General features: G+C 36.7%; 1 protein-coding gene across 2 annotated transcripts in view; it reads left to right on the top strand.

The window, feature by feature from the left end:
- Positions 1–10,278: 10,278 nt before the first annotated feature.
- The window catches only part of LOC122663971 (myosin-1-like), a 34,516-nt gene continuing 21,265 nt past the window's right edge, over positions 10,279–23,529 (top strand). The window contains exons 1-10 of one of the 2 annotated variants that reach the window (XM_043859641.1): positions 10,279–10,877; positions 11,463–11,465; positions 17,802–17,906; positions 17,995–18,138; positions 18,238–18,388; positions 19,214–19,241; positions 20,186–20,351; positions 20,493–20,556; positions 20,675–20,688; positions 20,778–20,862. In XM_043859641.1, the coding sequence (XP_043715576.1) occupies positions 10,473–10,877; positions 11,463–11,465; positions 17,802–17,906; positions 17,995–18,138; positions 18,238–18,388; positions 19,214–19,241; positions 20,186–20,351; positions 20,493–20,556; positions 20,675–20,688; positions 20,778–20,862 (1,165 nt within the window). In that variant the 5' untranslated portion in view covers positions 10,279–10,472. The remainder of the gene's footprint in view (positions 10,878–11,462; positions 11,466–17,801; positions 17,907–17,994; positions 18,139–18,237; positions 18,389–19,213; positions 19,242–20,185; positions 20,352–20,492; positions 20,557–20,674; positions 20,689–20,777; positions 20,863–23,529) is intronic. The other variant, XM_043859642.1, reaches the window with a different exon arrangement.

Below are 23,529 nucleotides of genomic sequence, written 5' to 3'. Positions count from 1 at the left end.
ACATATAATGTCCAAGAACCTAGACATTCTCTCTCTCTCTCTCTCTCTCTCTCTCTCTCTTGTGCAAGACATCTACTGTGTTAGATTATTCAAAATACAATTTTGTAAACATGATTAGCCCCACCAGTGGATACAAAGTTTGACATCTTATGTTAATCACACCGACCCAAGAATTATCCCAGTATTTTTAGTTACTAAATAAAGTACTTGGGGACAAATGCCAAGTTGGGATTAGGCATCCTCAATATATTTATAATCTTCTTGGTAGAAATAAAATCTTTATATAATGAAGTAGACATGTGGATAGAGTTATGCTTTTTGAAGAGCAGATCATAGTCGTCATAATAAATCTCTTTCAATTCAGATAATATGGAGGAGGTCAGTTCTGAGATTGGAACTGTAACCATTTTAACCAGATTTAGGCTGTGTTTGGCATGCATTCTACGTCAAATTCACATTCTAGTTTGGACATTAAAAATAATTATTTTTATCATCTGAGAATGCGAAATCAACCTATAATGCATTCCATGAATGCATACCAAACGCAGCCTTAGATATCAAAATAGACTTTATTAAATTCAAATTGGATATGAAAACCATTCCTTGCTCAAGTGTGCTCCATGCCATTTCCATCCGCTTGCAAGAAGAGTGAAGGGAAAGAAGGGGAGGTGGAACCAATAGAAATCTATAGAGTTTCCAATTTCAGTTTTCTTTTTTTTTGGGGAGGATGTTTGGGGAGAATTCTTTAAGTAAAACTAATTGTGCTCTGCTAATGAAATAATCAAAAATAAGTAATTGTTCTTTCAAGTCGTGTCAGCCTCAAAGTGTATTATGCCCCTATATAATCAGGTATAATCATTGACGAGATATGAAAAATATTATATTTGTGTTTTACTAATAGATTTTTTTTTTTTGGGCAAAAGAACACTAATTGATTATGTAGCTCTTGCACCAACGCGGGGACCAAGGAAAGTACGATAGAGGTATTGATTTGAATGGGATTTTGGGTTTCACTGGAGTTGAATGGTATTTTTGTGCATTTATATGTTTGAGCATAAGAACCACACGATCAATTAACATTCTTTTTTCAATTTTTTTAAGGCAAAATTTTCTCTGCATTAGGGGCATAGGATGCGTTCAAACACATATGGGTGGTTGAAATGATTGCTCCACCCCCAACTGATCAAAATGACCACCTAATTTCACCCTATGAATCTAAATACAACCTACGCCCCCGTGCCCATCCGGACAGAGAACATTGCCCTTTCTTTCAATTAGGCCTAGATTCAGAGTTTATGTCCAATAAAGCTGCCTCCCGTGCCATAAAGTAACTTGAACATGTTGAAGTCTGCCACCTTATTAAAAAGGTTTGCTTGAAGACAAAGTGAACAGAGAGTTCTATGACACTAATCATGAATTGAACCAATTGATTCTCTAAATTCATATAAAGCAAAAGACACACCATTACTCCATCCATCTCATGGTTGTTAATGCATCATGTCTTACAAATTGGTACTACTAAAAATTAATAATAGAATTAGCATGTTCTATTCTCCCCCTTTGGTGAACAATAATCAAATCAAACACAAGATAGGCATGTCAAACACCTTCAAAATGAACAACCTCATGCTTAGTATATCTAGCACATGAGTATTAGGGAGTTCACCCATCATGGTTTATTAGTATTTGTGACTTCTTTGTGCTGGTCGATCCATATTGGGTTAATCATCTAAGAAATATGTCAAATTTTTGTGGGTTCATCTTAGGATGAAAATTACCAAAACCATTAGCTACTTCTGCCATTTTACTATTTATTGAAGTTCATGCTATGTGATTCAATTCAACATTGTCACATGTTAAAACACTTGTTTTGTCAAAGAGAAAAACCCTAAATGATAAGTCATTAAATTTGAAATACAAGTGATGATCTCACGAGATTTCCTTCCGTCGAACAATCAAAATGACCAAATCAACCGTACATGTGGCAAAAATAAGCTACAACGTTATAGTTTCATCCAAGACGGTGCGAATGGTGGGATAAGCAAGTCGCGCCAACTGTTGTTGTCCTTGTGTGAAAGAACATTAAATAAGTATTAATTAGTCCAAACTAGAAAAGTGACCATTTCAATGCTCTGTATTTATAATAGAGGAGAGTTATCCTGAGCCGTTGGTAAGATATGCTAGCACTCTCTCTCTATCTCTTTCTTTCGTACATGAAATGACCTTTCTCTCATCTATTTATGAATTCGTTCCATAGCTCTTCATTGGTGTTCTCTCAAATGCCGCTTGCTCAGAGAACCTTCTCCTTATAATAGACATTGTATTGGGATTTCGGTTTTCCACCAAGCTCTTTAAATAACCACAAAATTCTTGTGGGTCTCATTTAATTGTTCATATTTAGGTCAACCGTTTAGAGATATTTAAAGCTTAATTAATGGCCATCCCACAGCAACCATAAAAAAGTTGAGATTCAAGTCAAATGGCATGCAAAAGGAAGATGAGGTGGGAGAGATGGGTAGGTGACTAGGTTCACCTGTTTTGTCAAATTGACACTATAGAGGAACGGCATAGTCAGGGAATTAGTAGAGAGTCTTAACTCCCAAAGGGAATGGCTTGGCGAGGTAAGGAGAGATTTTAAATCCCATGACATAGAGAGGCTGGCTGGCTCATCTCCTCTTTTCTCAAATTTAAATAAAAAAAATGGGAGAGGGTTAACTGAGCGAGCGGACCCATCAGAGATTTTTCTATTTACTTTTCTCTTTAAAAAGAATTAATAAAAAAATAAGATTAAAATTCTCTGCAGTTCCTTCATCTTGAGGTGTTTTGCAGTTCAGGCCTAAGAGCTTGACATGTGGAATATGTTTCATCTAACGTTGTGAGCTTGGTTGACCCAGTTTTTTTTCTTTCTTCTTGAGCTTAGCACCATTGGAAGTCACATCATCCATGTGTTGAGCTCTCAGACCCGAACTGCAAGACATCACAAGATTAAGGCACTGCAAATGATTTTTTTCCAAAAAAATACCATGTGAAGAGGCATAGGTTACGCTGGTTGCTCACTGAACCTTTTCCCTATAATAAATAAATAAATTGCTTAAATAGTAGAAAAACTTAGTGGTTCTCATAAAATACAATAAAACAATGGAAAATTTTTCTGATTGGTCCAACTATGAAGGAATTTATGGTTGGCAATATATTTCTACTACTACATGGCAAGTTTCATGGGATTGAAATTTCGTGGATAGGTTGATTCCATAAACCCCTACTCACATGTCAAGTTTAGTATAAATAGAGTTTGTGACATGGAAAAATAAAATAATAAAAAATTCCAGACTATAAATGTATGGATTAATGAGAGATGCATATGGTATTACATGGGAGGGTAGCTACGTTTGAAATTTGAGACATGTAGGCTGTGTTTGGTATGTATTCTTGGGATGCATTATAGGTTTATTTTGTATTTTCAAATGATAAAAATAAAATAGTTATTTTTATCATCTCAGAATGCAAAATCGACCTAGAATCCATTCCAAGAATGCATACTAAACACAAAGCATCTACACCCAGAAATATGGTGTGGTAAAATGATCGCTCCGCCCTCTATTAAATTCCAAAATCTCATCTCTATTGATGCTTTATTGCCCGTGTTGACACAAGGGCCATGCTTCCGAACAAAAAACTCTCCCCCTATCTATATATGTAGCCAGTGTCTAATATTGGTACATGAACAAAAGGTTGGAATTAGGTTTTTATTGTTAATCTTCAGGATGCAGGTGGTATGGGTCGAGAGTTTGCAACATTATAGTTTTAAGTGTGGGCTATATGAACCCACCTCCCCACCCCCAATTATAATCTCCAACCAAAGAAGTCAACTCATAAGGAAGGAAATGCTGGCAATCAAAATAGATCCAACGGTTCCTATAATGGTTTCAATAGTCATACTAAAAAGGTTGACTTTCAAGTCCACAAGCTGGCAACCCAAGCCCAACTGGCCCACAAGCTTGGTGGTGGGTCAATGAGCCACATGGACTGTCAAAAGGCTAGTGGCTCTAGTGGTTTCCTTCGTTGCAGAACCATACTATGTTTCTCACCTTTCTCTCTCTTTGTCCTTTATCTATTGGACAATAGGGTTATAATATAAACTTATAAAAGGAAAGGGAAAAATGGAAGATATATTAGGAAATGAAGAGACAACTCGGTAACAACCAGAGTTAACTCGGATTTGATTGGATTATTGGATGCAGTTGGATCATCAATTTATATACCTTTCTTTTGTTAGAAGACAATGACAGAAGGTGGTACTCAGATTTTTTTTTTTTCTTTTTTCATTAGTATTATTAAAATATGGAGCCTTGCAAAGTTGACAAAGCATCATAACCCATTAATGTCATGCCACATGGAATTGGTAGAGACAGGCAATTGGAGTTAATCATAGACCTAGAATTTAAAGATGTAAGGGAAACAAAGAAGAATAGGAGGTCATGAGTTCAACTCTTCAACTATCTTTGGCTTTGGGTCTCTACCTATTAAAAAAAAAAAAGGAGAAGAGGATTAACATTATATTGGTCTTAAAATGGAAAATTCATTTATTTTTATATTTTTTTAAATTGAAGATAAAAAATAGATTTTAGATGAAAAGTCAAGAAATATTCATTCTTAAGATTTTATTTAAAAAATAATGTGGACCAACATAGCTATGTTTGGTCGATTTGTAACATATACATTTCACATTCACTATCATTTTCAGATTATTATTTTTAAAATTTTTTAGGTTGATATCATCTCATTTTCAACTATGTTTACATTAAATATATGGGAAGATTTTTTGGATTGTTGGAGTAGGGTATGTTAACACCTTTGTGGCTATCTTTCTCATGAAATGACTTTACTACCCTCAAATGTATGATACCTTTTTACCGTATCTGGTGCGTTCTTCTATTTCGTTTGCTCAAAAAAACTTTTTCCCATAATATAGGATGAGGTTTCCCCGAAAAGCAGTGTGGAAGTGCGCATGGAAGCATCAATAGGGTGGGATTTCTACCTTTTAGAGGGGCGGGGCGATCATTTTGCACCTCTGTGTGTCAAGGCACAGGAGTCACGTTGCCTTTCAGGATTTTATTTTCTTTAGTTGTTGATTGACTTATCTACTTTTCATCGGCATTCCAATACCCGTAGGATTTGAGCATTTGTATATAACTTTTCATAGCTTAAGAATATGTTTGATTTTATATATATATATATATATATATATATATATATATATATATATAGAGAGAGAGAGAGAGAGAGAGAGAGAGAGAGAGAGAGAGAGAGAGAGAGAGAGAGAGAGTAAAGTTTTTTTGTGGGAGAGTGTACCCCCAATGCTCCAACACATGGGGGCGAAATGAGTGTCTTGGCCCCCGTGAAATGCTAAATGATCCCTATTGATGCTTCTGTGTGCACTCCTATTGGCCCCTGCGTAGACGTAGGAGCCGCACTCCCAGACGGAGAACACTTCACTGTATATAAATAAATAAATAAATAAATAAATATATATATATATATATATATACATATTATAATAAGATTGGTTACAAAATATTATAACCTTATTTTTTTGCCTCTAGTCTTATTTTAAAATGAAGGAGTTCAAATTTCAAATCAAGTGAACAAACTTATAATTCAAAAAACATAAACAAGAAGTGGAAGTTGAAACTGAATTTCTAAGAAACCCACATATATACAGGATAGATCAGGGGCATCAATTGTCCTTAGTCCAATACTTATATGCAACATGCTAAAGTGTTTATAATTGCACTTTACTGTTTGAAATTTTGAAATTCCTAATCTTCAACAAGCCAGTTAGGAGCACTTCTCTGGGATTGGAGGACAAGGCTTTCCTGGAAACACACTATGACTACTAGTTGGAACATTCTTACACATTTTTAACAAGTTTTGACATGTCATGCAAATAGATAATTCATGTATCATATATATATAATACAAGCGGACCTTGGTTTTAAAATTAGAAATTGTCTCTTTACAAAAATCCAAGGATTAAGAAAATTCTCTTTTCATTTTATAGTTGTTGTTATATATTAGGTATAGCAGAAGGGGATGAAGACCCGTCATCAATGATAAAAAAAAAAATTTCAAAATTTATTTAATGAAAAATCTTATTCAAGAATATGTGAAGAATTTTGCAATACAATAAAGCATTATACTCAAAAAATAGTCTTATAAAAGGCCATAAAAAGTGACTCCTTTACAAAATCTTTTTAGATTCCAATTAGTTATCAAATATAAATCATTTCAAATCTAAAGATTTTGGAATTTTGTCAAAATAACAAACACCAACATCCTAAACCTTTGTAAGTCTCTACCGCCCCTCCCCCACCCCACCCCCCCCCCCCCAAAAAAAAAAAAAAAAAAAAAAAAAAAAACCCAAAAAAAACCTTTGTAATTCCTTTACTTGTCTTTCTAAGTTTCCAAAGTAATGAGGAAGAAAGAAAGGTATATCCAAGTCTTGCCATCTTTGTTTATTCTTCTCTTATGAATTAAGTCAACTTTTTAGCTAGGTAGAGTAGTGCGATTGAATAGGCATAATATAGTTGGATCATACCAATAGACACTATAACTCAAAATAATTTTCTTGGAGAAGGGGTGAAAATAAAAAAGTTTGGTGATTTTAGTCATGGTCAATCTCCATCATTGTTTATGTAATTTTGGTTGATTCAATCATAATAACATAAAATCTTTCCATATTTGGTCCTTATTATGATCTCTTTTTTGTGATTATAATCTAAATTTGTCTAAATTAGGTTTCATTGTTATTAAGTAGTAACAATACTTACCAAAAGATAAAGTTATTGAATAAAATTAATAATAACCATTATTTGGTATTTAGACTTAACTTTCAAGTCATCTATCAAGGGTGGAAAATAAAAAATGGTGATTCTAGTGGTGCCAAACATATTGTACATTGATTATAATTACTAACATATCGTAACATATCGTGCATTTTAATTTATGTTCAAATTAAGCAGACAAGTTAATCATGTCATTAGCTAATGTGTTGGTTTTTAATGATTCTACCATATATCAATGTATTGTTTTGAAAGTTATTCTAAAAATATAATTAGGCTTTGAAGAAATGAGATTGTTGGGGAAAAATAGAGAGAGACAAATAGCATACAAGATACGTTAAGCAGTGGAAAAAGGAAGATAAAATTTACATGTGGGTCATTGAAGGAATTTTTCATATATCTAATAAGAAAATTTATTATATCATCAATGCATATGACGAAAATATAATATAGTGTTGGAAACCTTTTTCCCATCACTCTCCATATGATTTTGATTGATTTTAAATGAAAATAATGTAAAAAACTTTTTTACTTTTCTCCCCAAGAAAATCAACTTATTTATGTGTTTTTAACATTAATTTACTAAAATCATGAATCATGAGTTCATGATTACTATGAATACTTTCAAAACAAAGATAACTAACTATTATTTGCATGAGTTCATATTAGAAACTAGGGAAAATATTATCTACATTGCTCAATGTTCAGAGATTTCTTTATATATATATATTATGACCTTTTTGAGCTATAGATTATAGAAGATTTCTTTGATCAAAGTCAAATCGCTTATTAAGTTATTGGATGAGAAGACCCTCCTTTGGTTTAGTTACTGTCAAGTTTTATGTCTCATTTCTGAATTTACCTTTTATATTTATATCTTCAATTATTAATTCAAAATTGCTCTAAAGAATAAAACTTGATGATCAATCAATTTTTAAACTTTCATGTTTCCATATGGAAAGATTAGATTAGATTGAGATTTTTCAGACTTATAAATATAATGATGCAAACTATATATCTATAAAATTTTTAAATGAGAAAGTTCTCTAAGCAAATAGCATAAAGGAAGGTACTAATAAAATGCGACAAAATAATAACATACATTGAAGGGTAGTGAGATCATTTCATGTGAAGAACACAAAAATAAACATAGAGATGCTAGTGTAACTTACTAGAATAGCTGAGAGAGCCTTTTCTTAATTTTCAAATACATTGGTATTTAAAATTGCGACATGGCGAATATCTTGGCCATCTATAGAGGCCGCTCTGAGGAATGCGTGAAACTCTAGATGCCCATACCGAAAATGGAAAAAGACGAGAAGAGAACCAGACACCACCGATTCCTTTGAACCGAACCGTTATGTTTTAGGACAACCGAGTCATAGTCCGAGTTCGTATTAATTTCTCTCGCCATTCATGGCGTCCAAAAATGGAGGGACAACCTCTGATTGGTCCAGCCGAACCGATTCAGGGATGCTTGGATCCATATACGGCTAAGTTATGGCAGTTAAAAAAGATGAAACGTGGCAGAAGGCAGAAACTGGGGCCCGTTTTGCCGGATTTCCTGAAAGTATGGTGCGTGGCATAATCTCTGTCAACAATCGTTTCATATGTGGGCCCTTCCATTCCCCTTTGATGCCGATCCAGCGGTCCAAATTTGAAACGGGTCCCGCTAATTTCTTCCCCCTTGAGTCTTTCCGTCCTTTTCAAACAGCCAATTTCAACTGTTTTTGCTCTAAAATGACGAGATGGTCCCTTAATTCTCAAATTCCTTGGACTGTATTTTTTTAAAATGACATCCATGCCCTACAAGCTTTTACTCTCGGTACTCACACTGTTCACTCCCCCAGTCCCATCCCAGATAAAAGGAGATTCCATTTCAGATTCAAATACATGAAATGCAAAACAACAATTCTATTTAAAAGAACATTACCAAACGCACCCTTTAAGTCAACAAAACTGCAAACCAATCGCCCGATTGGTAGACCGTCCTTGTTTAGCTCTCGTGGCACGAAACGCAACCATGATTTTTTGTATCACTATCGCTTTGGCCTTATTGGCTAATTCGTATCGGTTTCAAACGTAATCGATACTGATATCTGAACAATATCGTATCGTAGAAAGAGTTAAGGTATCAATTTTGTGAGAGACAAAATGTTCTAATCTGATCTACTTGACTGATACATACAATATCGATTTCCATTTTGGATTGATCGATACCAATTTAAATTGTGTTGGAACCGGTAGCGGATTGATTCAAAATCGGCTGATGGTGTATGATTCCAGGGAGATCCCGTATTGATAGATCAGTACAGATTAAGGGTAAAAAATAAAAAAAATCTTTTGTTTTTTCAAAGAAAAACAGGGATAAATCTATCCAATCCAACCCGATTCAAGATGAAAACCGATCTGGCCCCGATTACTAAAACCATGCCGACGAGCGAGAGGTACGAACATTATTCCTTTACCACTAATAGGGGTAGTATAGTCATTTAGAGATTTGCAAAGCATCTTTTAAAATTTAAAATTTTATTGAATTTGCTTCTTGGTCAGTAAAACCCTTTTTTAAACCCGAGGCTCTGACTAAGCTCATTTTCTCACAGTGAAAAAATAAAAAAAAACAGAAAAGAAAAGAAAAGCAAAGCAAAAGTTGCTTCGTCTCCAGTCTCCACACGCTTCGGATTTTCTACGAATTTATCCTCAGAAAAAATTTATGGTTCCTTTATGAATCTCTGGAAACTTCAAATTTCTCAGTTTTTAGATTGGATTTGAGCGGAGTAAGACCCCCAGAATCTCTGAAAAATTGCTGTAAAATTTCTGAGCTTTTCCCTTTCGGTTTTTATAGGTTTTTTTTTGGGGGCGGGAGGACGGTGAGAGGATCGAGATTTATGTGGTTTTCCGAGGATTCTATTCTGTTTTGTCATTGTTTTGATCGTGTTGCAGAAGTAGATCAGTCGGAGCTCTGAACAGATTTACTGAAAGTTTTGCATTTGTGAAGTTGCAGAGTCGTTCTGCTGGAATTATTCTTGTGTTTTTACGAGTTTGTGATTGTTTTATAGGATTCTTCAGCGAGTACTTGAAGTCGATCAGTTGAGGATTGGAAATCCTAGTGTTCCTTGAGGATCGTTTGGTGGAGGAAATCAGCAGAAGTTTTGCGCTTCTTAGCGTGCTCTGTGATTAAAAGATTAGTTGCATCTGAAAAGGAGATTGGAGAAGCTTGGTCCCTCTATTTGAATATCATTTCAGATCAAAGAACTGAAATACTGATTCGTTTTAGTAAAGTTACTAAGGAATCATTGAAGGTAGATATCCAAAGTCCAGACATAGGAAAAAGTGCAACTCCAGCGCTTCGATCCATTTTCGAGTCTCCTACCTTGAGTTATCTGCTTCTTTTTTTTTGTCATTTCTCCAGTTGATAAGTTTCAGGGACATAGACCATAGGTTCGTCTGAATTTTTGTCTTGGAAATCATATTTGTGATTGAGGACCGAAGGGAACTGTGTTTTGTTTCACAGTTTATGGTCCCCGCTATTGAGTTGGACTGGAAGAGATAGGTGGCCACAGGGAACTTTTTGAAGCTTGATAAGCCACTTTGAGGAAAAGAGAGCATTTATGCTCTCAATTTTATCTGATGGCACCAGTTGAGAAGGACACATCAGGATCACGAAACACTTCTAGGAAAATGCCGAAGAAGCCGGCCTCAAAAGGCCGAGTTCCACCTTCATTAAAGTCAATCCGATCAATGCCTACTGATATCAGGTCTGCAGAGAGGTCTCATACCACAAGTAACAAAATTTCTTCTGTCATTCCTGAAAACAACGACTGTGCTGGTGAAGTTGTGAACGGCTTAGATAAAATGGAGCAGACCAATGAGGATTCTCCCTACAGTAGTAAAACCGTATCTTTGGAAGAGACAGAGATGCCTTTAGAAGGCGATGGAAACTTGGATTCTGCGACGTCTTCTCTGCCTACACACTCGCCATCCCATAGCGATTCCAGGTGGAGTGATACTAACGTTTATGCTGCTGCCAAGAAGGTATTTTATGACCCCTGTTAAGGTCATACTTTTGTTTTTCAGTATTGGTTGGAAGCGTTGGCTTCTTCTCTATTTCCTGAATCTAGCCTAATTCTTGATGCGATTATGGTTGATTTCTCATCCAAGGGAAGATGGGTTGTCATATGTGAAGGAATTACATATTTATTATGCATATCCTTTTTTTTTTAATATATATATTTGTTAATGCTCACATTTCCTCTGTTTTCTTAAATTCCAAGCCATGCTATCTCCTGAGATTGCAACAAGTTCATCTAATAGTTGCTGCATACTTCTAATTTGGATCTAATGCTTTTCACGGAGGCTTCTTTTTCTTTTAATACCCTAGAAAATGTCAGCATTTCCACTATCTTTTTCTTTCTCTCTTCAGTTTCTTTCTTTGCAATTAATGGATCACAAGAAGATGTCAAGTGGTGCTTTTCTTTATCTGTCTGTCCATGTAGTGTTAAGTAGCAAACTGGCACATGAATTTGGAGGATTAGAGGAAGAAGGATGGCGAATGCAGTAGTTGTTTTTGAAAATTTCTTCCTTCTGTTGGAAGTTGCACAGCAGATGTGCACAGTGCAGAAGGTTCTTTGTTACTCTTACATCTCTGACGTTGTCTGTCTAAACCTGAAATATGAGAAAAAGAAACAATTTGAATACTACACGAAAATATAAGCCCTCCCCCCACCCCCCACACCCCCCCAAAAAAAAAAAAAAAAGAAAAAGAAAGAGAGAGAGAGAGAGAGAGAGAGAGAGAGAGAGAGAGAGAGAGAGAGAGAGAGAGAGAGAGTACTCTCACTTCTGAATCTATAGCAGCTCTGAGAAAAATGTGTTCCAACCCTTAAAGTAATCCATAGGACTTATTTTGTACTAAAATAATCCATATTTGATTTAGAATTCACAATTGTGAGTTCTAAAAACTATCCATCATCACCTGTACCTGAAATAGCTTTGACCTAGAATATAAGGTTACATTACTTATATGACAATGTTCTTGTCCCCATCTTTCCTCCTCCTCTTTCTGTTGCTTTTCTATTGTTCAATTTCATGCCTACAAAGGGTTGTGTCATTCCAGTCGTTAAGGTTTGAATTTCCCAATAGCTAGGACCCAAACATGATATTGGACCAGATGAATCCAAAACATTGACAATTAAAACGGTTCTCTAGAACTTAGTTATTGAGTTATGAATTAATGATTGTATGTATTGATTATATCAATTGTGCTTTGTACATCTAGAGAGGTGACTCATGGTTGTAGTAGAAACCATATTAGAGATTGAGATAATAGATAAGAAAGGTGTTAGAGATAAATTACAATTGTGGAGAGATAAGAGATGAGAGAGGAGAGTTCTAGTTGAGTGTAAAGTGTATCCTAATTCCTAATCCAACTTAGTGAGCCGTTGTGTGTGGTGTGCATGAGGAGTTTGGATAGGTTCAATACACCCCCTCAAGTGGAAGATGTGCAATGGATCTTCAACTTGTCTTTGAGAAACTAGAACCGGGGGCTAGGCAGCCCTTTTGTAAGAATGATCTTTGGTGGAAATGGATTGTACCTATAACTCACGACGTGCTACCTTTTCATGAACAAAATGTAAATCAATCTCGACGTGCTTAGTGCGGGCATGAAAAACTGGGTTGGTAGATAAATATGTGGCTCCAATGTTGTCACACCGCAAGATAGGAGTGTGTTGGGATGGATAGCTAAGTTCGCCAAGGAGAGATTGCAGCCATGTGAGCTCGGTAGAGGCATCAACCATCAGTGGTGGTGCGCTTGGCGAGAGAGACAGACAGGATGGATGGAAAGCAAGGGTTTGGAAATAGAAGGAACATGCAAGATATTAGACAGTTTAAAGGTATGAGTAGGGGAAGGAAGAGGAGAGGAAACAACATGAGTGATGGGAAGGCCCTTACCATTGCTGACGTGTTGCTGTCCCTTGCCAGTGCAGGGTTCATACTGAGATATGGAGGAGGGGTTTGGCATGACATGGTGGGTGGCACTAGTATCAGGAAACCTTGTAGAGTGGGGGGCTATGGAGTAGGGATAGGGGGAGGTGGTGGGCAGCGGGGGGGGGGGTGGAAGGGAGAAGGAGAGTTGTGGGGGGTTGGCGGTAATAACATTGGGTGGTGGAATGATTGGTTGATTGGTTCGTTGTAGATGGAGCACCATGCACGAGGGGCTTGGGGGAAGAATTAGCAGCCACGACCACGAATACTGCAGCCCCGATTGCCACAACTGTATGAGGGCCATTACCAAGTGGACGTGAAGGCTGAGAAGCAGCAGGGGTCGGATGCTGGACGAGATTGGCGGAGGTTGGCGCAGGTGAATCTGCAGCATTGATGGAGAGGTTGGAGAGAGAGTTGTGGAGAAGAAACTCATGACTCAAGAGGAGGCCCAATAACTCTGAATACGGAACCGTATCAGAATGAGCCGTCAAGATCGGTACTAAAATATGGATGTTGAAATCTTTTGTGGACACAGGGTGACCAGAAGCAACAAGTTCATCAACGAGGGACATGGCATGTTGAAGGAGCTGAGTGATTGTTTCATTTGGCTTCTGGGTCAGCTCTTGAAGAGCCATATGCAATGACAGAACTCTTGTAGTGGATGGAGAGGCGAAGACGGATGCAAGTGAATCCCAAATCGCCTTGCTTGACGTTTTACCCACAGCAAGGGGAATGATTTCTTGAAAGAGAGAGGGGATGAGGAGACTCATTACCGTTGAGTCCTGTTGTTTCCATAGACGAGTGGCAGCAGCTTCTGTGGGGCAGACAATAGTAGCATCAACGAAGCCCAAGAGATTGAGGCCCTGAAGAAAATGAGATACTTGGGTCTTCCATAGCAGGTAGTTCTTGGTAGTGAGTTTGAGCACCACCACCGGTGGATGTAGAAGAGTCTGAAGTAGCGTCAGCCATGAGGGAGGTGCGTAGGGGTGATAAAGCTCTGCTTGGTGGAGAGAGAGAGAGAGAGAGCACCACCACCAGTGGATGTAGAAGAGTCTGAAGTAGCGTCAGCCATGAGGGAGGTGTGTAGGGGTGATAAGGCTCTGCTTGGTGGAGCAGAAAAAAAGGAAACGATGGGGATCTTGGAGCTCGTTGGAGATTTAGGCTCTAGATACTATATTGAGTTATGAATTATGATTGTATCAATTGTGCTTTGTACATATAGAGAGGTGACTCACGGTTGGAGTGGAAACCGTATTAGAGATTGAGATAAGAGATAAGATAGGTGTTAAAGATAGATTGCAACTGTGGAGAGATAAGAGATGAGAGAGGAGAGTTCTAGCTGAGTGTCTGTGTAAAGTCTATCCTTATCCAACTACGGTGAGCTGTTGTGCTGGGTATGCATGAGGAGTCCGGATAGGTTCAATGTTAGTAATCTTGAAAATGCCAATAAAACAGAAAACACATACCAATGTAGCTGAATTTCAATACTATTTTTTTAATAAATAGCTGAGTTTTAATGCCAGTAGTTCTACTGTTTTACACTCGAAATGACCCTGAAAAAAGCAGGGTGGGATGCTTAGTATCTTCTAGTGGCAGTCATCCTCAAGAAGTAGCTTCTCTGGAAATACCTAACTTAGATTCAGAAGAGCAATTAGGAGTTCATGTTAAGTATAAAATGGGGAATGTTGATTAGGTCACCAGTAAATACAAATTTTGAGTGGCTTTTCCTTCTTAGGACAGAAAAAGTGAAAGACCATAGGGCTGTCTGCAATTGAACAATTATAATATGGCATGTCTGCAAAATCAAGTGGCAAGAATATGATTGAAAAATCCAACAACCTAAACAAGTCATTAGGTTGGCAATGAATCACTGTGTTGATCAATTATCATGCTACTCCAACACTGATACAAGGGTGGAATAGTGGTCCTTTTGTAGTGGCTAAAGCTTAACTATGCTGTTTACAGCAATCAGAATTCACATCATACTACCTGCGTAACATTTAATGATTTCTGTCGACTGTTTGAAGGTGTCAGTGTGATGCACTGGTAAAGCCTATGGGTTGTACCTCAAGCCCAGTATCAAATGCCGCCTTCATCTCTCCTCCCTCTAACTTACCTATCCTTCCCCACTCCCCTAAAAAAAGGGGGGGGGGGGAAAGAAAAAAAAAGAGAAAAGGAAAAGAAAAAGAAAACTAGCTACAATCAGCTTCAATGGTAATGCCCAAAATCAACTTTGATGGAGCAATAGCTGATGCATGCACCGCCATTGCTATAATTCTAATGGACCTTTTGAGTTGATTCATTGCCTACAAAACTTGTGGCTACAGATATGCTACATTCCAAATTGAAGTGTTGGATTTCAGCCCTATTTTGGTCTTTGCCTCTCAAAGAGAAAAATAACAAAGGAAATGGGTTGAGAATTGTACACCCTCTGCCAGTGGCATCTATGGAACCACCTGGGCGAAGTCATCCCATCATTGCTTGTAGCAGAAGTCTCCTTGAACCATGCTGTCATTTCTTTGGCTCAAGGAGCGCAGTTCCAATTCTTCTTCATTTCCATCTGAGTTCTATTGCCACTGGTCTCCTAGAATTGAGTTGTTTTTGGCCCTTTTGATTAATAAAACTTGCTTGAGAAGGATTTTTCACCAAGGGGGAGGGGGTTAGGACGTGAAATAAGAATTATAAGAAATTAATCCTCATTCAAATGAATTAAGGATAAGGAGGCCTTTAACTATGCTGTCATATTAAAATAGGTTCTGTATTCCAAGTGCTAGAATGGATGGAAACAGTACCCATGTGCCAAATGTATAGCACATAATTTATTTACATTCATTAAACTAGGAAGGGAATCTGATTTCATCTCTCTCCTTCTAACACCCACCTTTCTATTTGTTGTCCTTACTTGGTAAGGAGCCTATTCAACTGATTTGAATTTAGATGGATGATAAGTTGTGTAACTCTCAATTTCGGGGTTCAAGCTTATGGATACCCCGATAAATTCATGAATATTCGACTAATCATCTAGATAGAATCTGTAGCCTTTTGGCGTCTGCTGATTTTCCAGGGTATTTGCATTTCTTGTCTCTACAGAAGTCTCTACTGTCCCATGTTTATTGATGCTATTTCACTTTCGTTGGATGACAAACACATTTTTTAAGGTCTTTTTGGTATCATTTTTCATTTTGTTTTTGGCCTATTTAAAAAATATCATTACTAAAAACCATTTTGATCAAAAAATAAAAACTATTTGGTAACTATTAAACACAATAGATTGTAGAATGATAAATAAGTTTGGTAACCACTTATGTGTAAATAATTTTTATAACATTTTTGAACAAATGGGCCCAAATCGTAGAAACTCAGCATTGAAATTAGGCTTTTTTTTAGAAAAATTGGCCCACAGCCCATATATATTTTAGTGGTAGGTGAAGAAATTCTCCCATCACCCATCTTCTTTTCCAAATCAACTCTAACTGTAAGGGATGGGGAGTCTTCATAATTCATCTCCTCATTACCCATTTCTAAATGCATTTGAAATCCAAGAAAACATAGTAGAATTTACATAATCACTGAGCAAAAAGATTATTTTTCTAGATTACCAACACGAACCCATTTCTTCAGTGCTAACTTTCAGTCAATCACACACAACATACTAAATCCTTGAAAGAGGACAAAAGCCTCTGTCATCCAGCATAAACCGAGAGTCAACTCCACAATCGAAACTTGGAGTGAGTAAAGAAACAAAAAACTAAAAACAAAACGAAAAATAAAGAAACTAAAGAAATGAATCGAGTAAGAAGTATGAACCTGTAGAACTAACGATGAAGCAGGAAAGCAAAAGCAGAATCAAAATGGGAAAGTTGAAGAGCTTGGAGATGGATCTGTTTCCGGATAGGATGGGAAACCCCATTATGATCACAGATTTTCCTCTGATGTTGTTGGTTGCCTTCTGAGTGAGTGTCAAGATCTGCTTGCTACCAGCTGGAAGGGAAGAGGAGAAGTAGAGAAAGAAGGGCTGCTGGACTTCTCTGCTTTCCAGGCTCCAGTGTAAGAAATTTGATTCGCTGTGTAGTGTTGTACATAGTTTCTCATCTTTGGCTCCTTTGGGCGAAGCCCAAATCGAGGACCTGATTGCAGGTTGCACAGTAGATCGGTGAGGCTCTTTGCAGAAGGAGGAGGAGATTAGGAGAAGAAGAAGAAGGCTTGCCTTTGGGTCTTATGAGCACATGGTCATTAAACTTAAGCGAAAAAATGAAGGAAAAACGTTTTTGGCCATAATCCATAATAAACTCTCAAGTCTATTATGATTTTGGGGGTGTTTTCATTTATTTTAAATAAAAACAAGTTTAAAAAATGATACCAAACACATAAAAAATTGAAAAATTGTCAGAAAATGAAAATGAAAAATGATACCAAAAAGAACCTTAGTGCCATCAGCTGCTTTGCATTGTATCTCAGTTGTAGATTATGCTAATTGTGTGTGACTTGAACACTGACTAGTGTTTTGGAATGACAAGTCTTGCGCTTGTTCTTCATACAGATCTGAATCAGTGGTAATGAGGGGAAATATTAACTAAGAAGTTGAAGCTAATCCCAGATTTAAGATTAATAAACCTGTTTGTTTCTCTCTCGTATATTACTTTCAACTAGGTTCTAGACAGAACACAAAATAAGCATTAATTGTTGTTCATCTGAGATACTCTTAATTTTACAGGAAATTAAGAATTCAATTGAGAGTTAAACACTGAGAGGATTGTGCTGTTCTCAAGTATCCTCTTCTAGATATCCATACTACTAACAGTTTCTTGCAGTTACTGTCATTAGATTGGCAAGACGCTTTCTTAGTTAAGACATGTGAGTTGTGACTTGATAATTTCTTGGGTGAGTTCAGAAGTGATGGTATTTTTGACATAATATGCATACTGTAGTTTATTTCAATACCTATATGCTGATTTTTTTTTTTTTTTGGGGTTTCAGAAGAAGCATCAATTTTGGTGTCAACTTCCAAACGGCGACTGGGCTCTGGGGAAGATTTTGTCAACTTCAGGGGTTGAGTGTGTTTTCTCGCTTCCTGTGGGAAGAGTAAGTGACAATCTGCAAATCAAGAATTTGGAAGGAAGATTTTTTGATTTATATTCATGTTCATCCACCTCTTTATTCTCACTTTCAGGTTTTGAATGTCAATGCTGAAAGCCTATTACCAGCAAATCCTGACATCCTTGATGGTGTAGATGATCTAATGCAGCTTAGTTATTTAAATGAACCATCAGTATTGTACAACCTTCAATATAGATACTCTCAAGACTTGATATATGTGAGTGTTTACTTTGGTGTTAGCTTTCTTCACAAATTCGCTTCTTTAAGATTTCATCCTTTCTAAGTCCTTGAGGTCTTATATCTGTGTGAAATGTAGACTAAAGCAGGACCAGTGCTGGTTGCCATCAATCCCTTCAAGGAAGTCCCCTTGTATGGAAATGATTATATTGAAGCGTATAGGCGTAAATCTATTGAAAGTCCACATGTGTATGTGATCGCAGATACAGCCATCCGTGAGATGATACGAGGTGGTTTAACTTCTACATAACTCAATGATATTGTCTTTCTCAGTGCCTACAACTTCACTGCTACTCCCTCCGTCCCACAAAGACTGTTTGGTTTGGTGTTTTTTTTTTGTCCCAATTTGTTTGCCCATCAGAAGAGTAAATGCTTTCAAATTTTCTTCTCCATTTTACCCTTAACATGTAGTGATAATTAATGCTACCACTACCAATTTAAATATTAAAGAGCGAGAGATGAAGGAGAGTTTAATATGGTTGGAGTCAATCTATGAAGGGTAATTTTGGTAGATTAGTGAAAAATATTTAGGTGATTAATGCAATAACAAATTCTCATTGTTAAAGTGTACCGTGAGGGGGAGTGTGATGTTGAGAGTTATTGTCTTGCTTTAAGTCATTGAGTCATTGTTAGTTACTTTAAGTTGTCTTTTCTTTATTTGTAATTAGACTCTAAGTAGGTTTCCTGCTCTTGCTAGGTTTCCTTAATATAATATATATTGTGGGGCTAGACCATGATAGGGGTAGTTTTGAATCTTATCGTGGCTCTAAGATTCTCTGCCCTTGCTCCTGTTGTGGTCTCTCTCTCTTGGTTTTTTTGTTCTTTCTTTCTTCCTCTCTTCTTCTTCATAGATTCTGGTTGGTGATATTTGATTTTGTTACACTCCTTAAAAAGTGAGATCAGTCAAACTTGACAATCTTTGTGGGACGGAGGGAGTATATATTTGTCAACTTTTCTCTCCTTTTTAAAAACTGACAAATCACTGAAGACATGACCTTTGTCATTTATTTAGTTATCATCCTCTAATATGTTTTGCATGGATCGCCCTTTTGCAGATGAAGTCAACCAATCAATAATTATAAGGTTGGTATGAGACCGTTCTTTTATCTTGTAGTCAATAGTCATTACATACATTTATCTTGTAGTCAATAGTCATTACATACATTTCTTTCCATGATGCAAGCAGTTATTAGATGCTTATGACAGAGAAAATCTTTTTTTTCCTCCCTTCTTGTAAATCATTTGAGTAATTTGTTGAAAATAAATTTGTTATATTTTGAATAAGTGTTGGGCATCTGGTGCTGACTTTCCAAAGTGTGCATGCTTCAGTCTTCTTCCAAGACTGCTGCTATGCGTTCTTTTGGCTTGTCCCTAAGCTTTTAAATGGCTTGTTCTTCTTGTTATGCCTATTTTCCATCATTCTGTACAATTTTAGTCACCCAATTTACAATCTTCACATAATTGTTGTTCCTGCATCTTTTGCATACTGGACTGAGGTGTTGTAATCCGCTTAGAATGTGACATATTTGCCTGTCTTCAGTGTGTTATTCGAGCTATCTTAGATTCCTTGATTCTTCAGGTCTTTGGGCGCTTCTTGATTTTTTTTTTTACCAATACACGTGTGAAATATTATTGGAGTATTTCTCTATACATGGAAGTGCATACGGATTGGTGATGAACAAGATAGTGCTTTCTTATTTGTCTTTTAGTTTAAATCAGATGCTCTACTATAGATTCCTAAAAAACCATGTGCCATTATCCTTGAAGTAGAGTTCTATATTCTTTTGAAACTATAGTTTCTTTCATATATACATATATTTTGTATTTTTTTGATTTAGGATGCATTGCACTTGATCATGATCAATTTCTTTTGCTTGTTGCTACTTTTCCATCCACAAGATAAAATATTTTTGTGATGAAAACAAATAAGTTTATTCTATTTCTTTATAGAATCATCAGCTTTCATCTTTTACTTCTATACTTCTCATTCAATTCTTTCTTTGACTCCTGTTCATCGGTTCTCTCAGTGGTGAAAGTGGAGCAGGGAAAACTGAAACAGCAAAGATAGCAATGCAATATTTGGCTGCACTTGGAGGTGGTAGTGGAATAGAATATGAAATACTGAAGACTAATCCCATATTGGAAGCCTTTGGTAATGCAAAAACATCAAGAAATGACAACTCGAGTCGTTTCGTAAGCTCTCTGTTCCTTTCCATGGATTTGAAGGGCTACTTTGTATTGATTGTCAACTTGAAGATTTAATATGCTATTCTGTTTTGGAATGACCATTTCATAATTTTTGCTCTTAATATCTTTTTGTTGGATATTCTACAGGGTAAGCTAATTGAAATTCACTTTAGTGAAACTGGAAAAATCTCTGGTGCTAAAATTCAGACATGTAAGATCACTTGCTTTGATCATGAGCTTAGCACTACCATTGCTTCTTTCCTTTATGTGGATGTTGAACCTGACTCTTTTGTTTTGCTCCTGCCAACATGGTTCTTAACTCTCTGCAGTTTTACTTGAAAAGGTACTTCCCTTCCACTTTTGTAAAGCCTTGTTGTGTTTTCTGATTTTTAAGAATCAGTTAGTAAATTGTATTATCTGTCATATGAGCAGTCAAGGGTGGTCCAATGTTCAGAGGGAGAAAGATCATACCATATATTTTATCAGCTCTGTGCAGGAGCTCCACCAGCACTTAAAGGTATTCAATATCCTCTTTGTGACGAGTGTTTCTCATAATATTGTCTTAAACTTTCTGCAGCAGAAAATATTTTGTGAATGTTAATTGTTATTTTGTTGCAAAAACTTGAGCTCGCATTAAGTCTTGAACTGTCTTTCAAGTTAAGCAAAGGTGATTATCACAGTTGCAAACATGCTACAGTCTGTCATACTAAGCTTACATTTCCTGCTTCTGTCAAGATGTGTCTTCTCATTTTTAGATGTTAGAATATGTTTAGGATTGACTATGATATTCATGTATATTCCAATTGTGTCAACACCTTAATGTGTTCCCATTTTCTATTTTATTTTCATTAAAACGAAAAAGTAGACTATGCAAACTTTAGGTTGGTTACATAATCCTCATTCCAGTATTGCTTCTGGAAGAAAAGAAAAACTCTAAAATGTACCATTTCAAGGGGATACCATATCTCATGACATGTTTTAAACCTCTTCGGAGGAAATCTCTTCTACGAGAGGATATCACTAATCGATTCCCTGACAATCTGTGTAAATTCTTGAAAGAGTGAACCATGTAATTTTTTTCCCGGATTTGGGACATGCTTGAATATTATACCAAAAAGAGGGCGGGCCTTGTTGCAATGGTAAGGTTGCTCCATTGTGACTAAGTGGTCACGGGTTCGAGTCTGGAAACAGCCTCTCTGCGAAAGCAGGGTTAAGGCTGCGTACATTGTGACCCTCCCCAGACCCCGCAGTGGCGGGAGCCTCTTGCAGTGGGTACCCCCCCTTTTTTTTGAATATTATGCCAAAATAGTCTGAATAAGTTAGAAGATCGAACAAGAACAAGGGGGGAGACATAACCACCGCACCACGAACTGAAAGCTATATGCTATCAATCCCTATGATCTGGTATGGACACAATGAGAGAAACTTCCCAAGAAGCTATAATTGAGGTGCCATTTTGCTCTAAAATCTCTCTACTGCAAAACTTTTGAGTTATATAACAGCTAATTGTTTACATTTGTAGTTGCTTTTCAACTGCTCTTTTTAAAGAATTATAATATGATTCAATCTCCTTGGTTATAACAGGATAATGATATATCATCCTGTAGGATAGGATGGCAGAACGTGGAGTCCAGATTTTGGGTATGCTAGGTCCTATGCCACTTGTTTTATCTCTTTCAGTGGATATTTTGTCGCACCTGGATCTAACCAGATTTGGATCAAGGAATTCTGCCTGGAATCTTAGTCCAGACACTTAGTGTTATCTGAATTATAATAGCCAGGTTGATCAGGGTTTGGCAATCCAGACTGCTCAAGTTCGTTTGTCCTTATTAGGGATATTATCTTATGTTAGATTATAGGTCGATCAGGTTATGAGTTAGAAACTAATTGGATTTAATTGTGAGTTTAAATTGATAGTTTTAACCTAATAAAATTCTAAGGATCTGGAAATGTGGTTGTTGTCATAGATCGAGAACTTGCGAGATCTCGCCGAGTTTCTCAGTTTTTCGAAATCCCGAGACGAGACTGCCTACGAGTCTCAAAATGTCAATATCTCGCCGAGATCTCGGGGAGATCTCTCCGAGATCTCGGTTTGACCTAGGAAAATGCCCATCTAGGTCCTTTATAAGAGTGCCAGATCTCTAGATCTTGCTGGAAAATCTTGGTATATAGACACCTATCTATGCCAGGAACCAAGACAAACAAGACAGACACTTATTTATGCCTAATATCATTTAAGTAAATGTTTTTGTATTTGTATAAATGTTTTTGTATTTGTATTTCATTTACTTAAGATATTATTCATAAATAAGCAAATACCCCCCTATTTGAATCCAATAAAAATAGTTAAAAAATCAAATTCCAAAAGGAAAAAAAATCAGCCCCCCTGTTTAAGAACAAAAATTGGATTTTTGGCGGTAGGTGCAATTTTCAACTTTCTAATGCTGGGGTTTTTCTCAAATCTAAAAATTCCATAAATCTTATTATGGTAAAACATTGCTAAAAACCAAAAGTGCGATAAAATATTCAGTTGTTTTGATGTCCAAAAAACGATTTTCATTCAGAGCGATTTTGACAGCATTCGCGCACACCGAATTAAGTTTGACCGGCACATAACTCTTTCAATATAAATCAGATTTTAGCAATCTTGGACTTGTTGGAAAGCTTTGTTTTGAAAGCTTTCCAACAAGTCCAAGATTGCTTAAATCTGATTTATATTGAAGGAGTTATGTACCAGTCAAACTTAATTCAGTGTGTTTGTCCTGTGTCTGTCTTGGTTTTTAGCATAAGTAAGTGTCTGTCCTGCTTTCCCACTAAGTGAAACTCCTATTTGGACTTTGTTTTTGCAAAATCTGATAGTGCCATTATGTTTAAATGACCTAAAATAGGTTAAATACCAAGTTTCAGACTCAAGCTAGGTCTAAAACCCACCGAGATGAGGCTTCGAGTCGGAAAAAAAAAAGTGCACCAACTCGACGAGAACTCGACTCGACTCGGTTTTTCAAGGATCCGAGTTGGCATCGAGACCCGAGTTTTCGAACCTTGGTTGTTGTTCATGTGCAAAAAATAATATTGTCGGGGGGGGGGGGCACATATGCACTATGCAACAACCGGCTGGGCACTAGGCAGGGGAAAGGGGCAAAGAAGAAAACTTTCATAGTTAGTGCAGTGGGCGGCAGATGAG

This window comes from Telopea speciosissima, chromosome 6, assembly GCF_018873765.1.
Source record: "Telopea speciosissima isolate NSW1024214 ecotype Mountain lineage chromosome 6, Tspe_v1, whole genome shotgun sequence".
Classification (NCBI taxonomy): Eukaryota; Viridiplantae; Streptophyta; class Magnoliopsida; order Proteales; family Proteaceae; genus Telopea; species Telopea speciosissima.
Note: the sequence above shows the minus strand (reverse complement) of the source record. Positions and strands in the feature narration are given on the sequence as shown.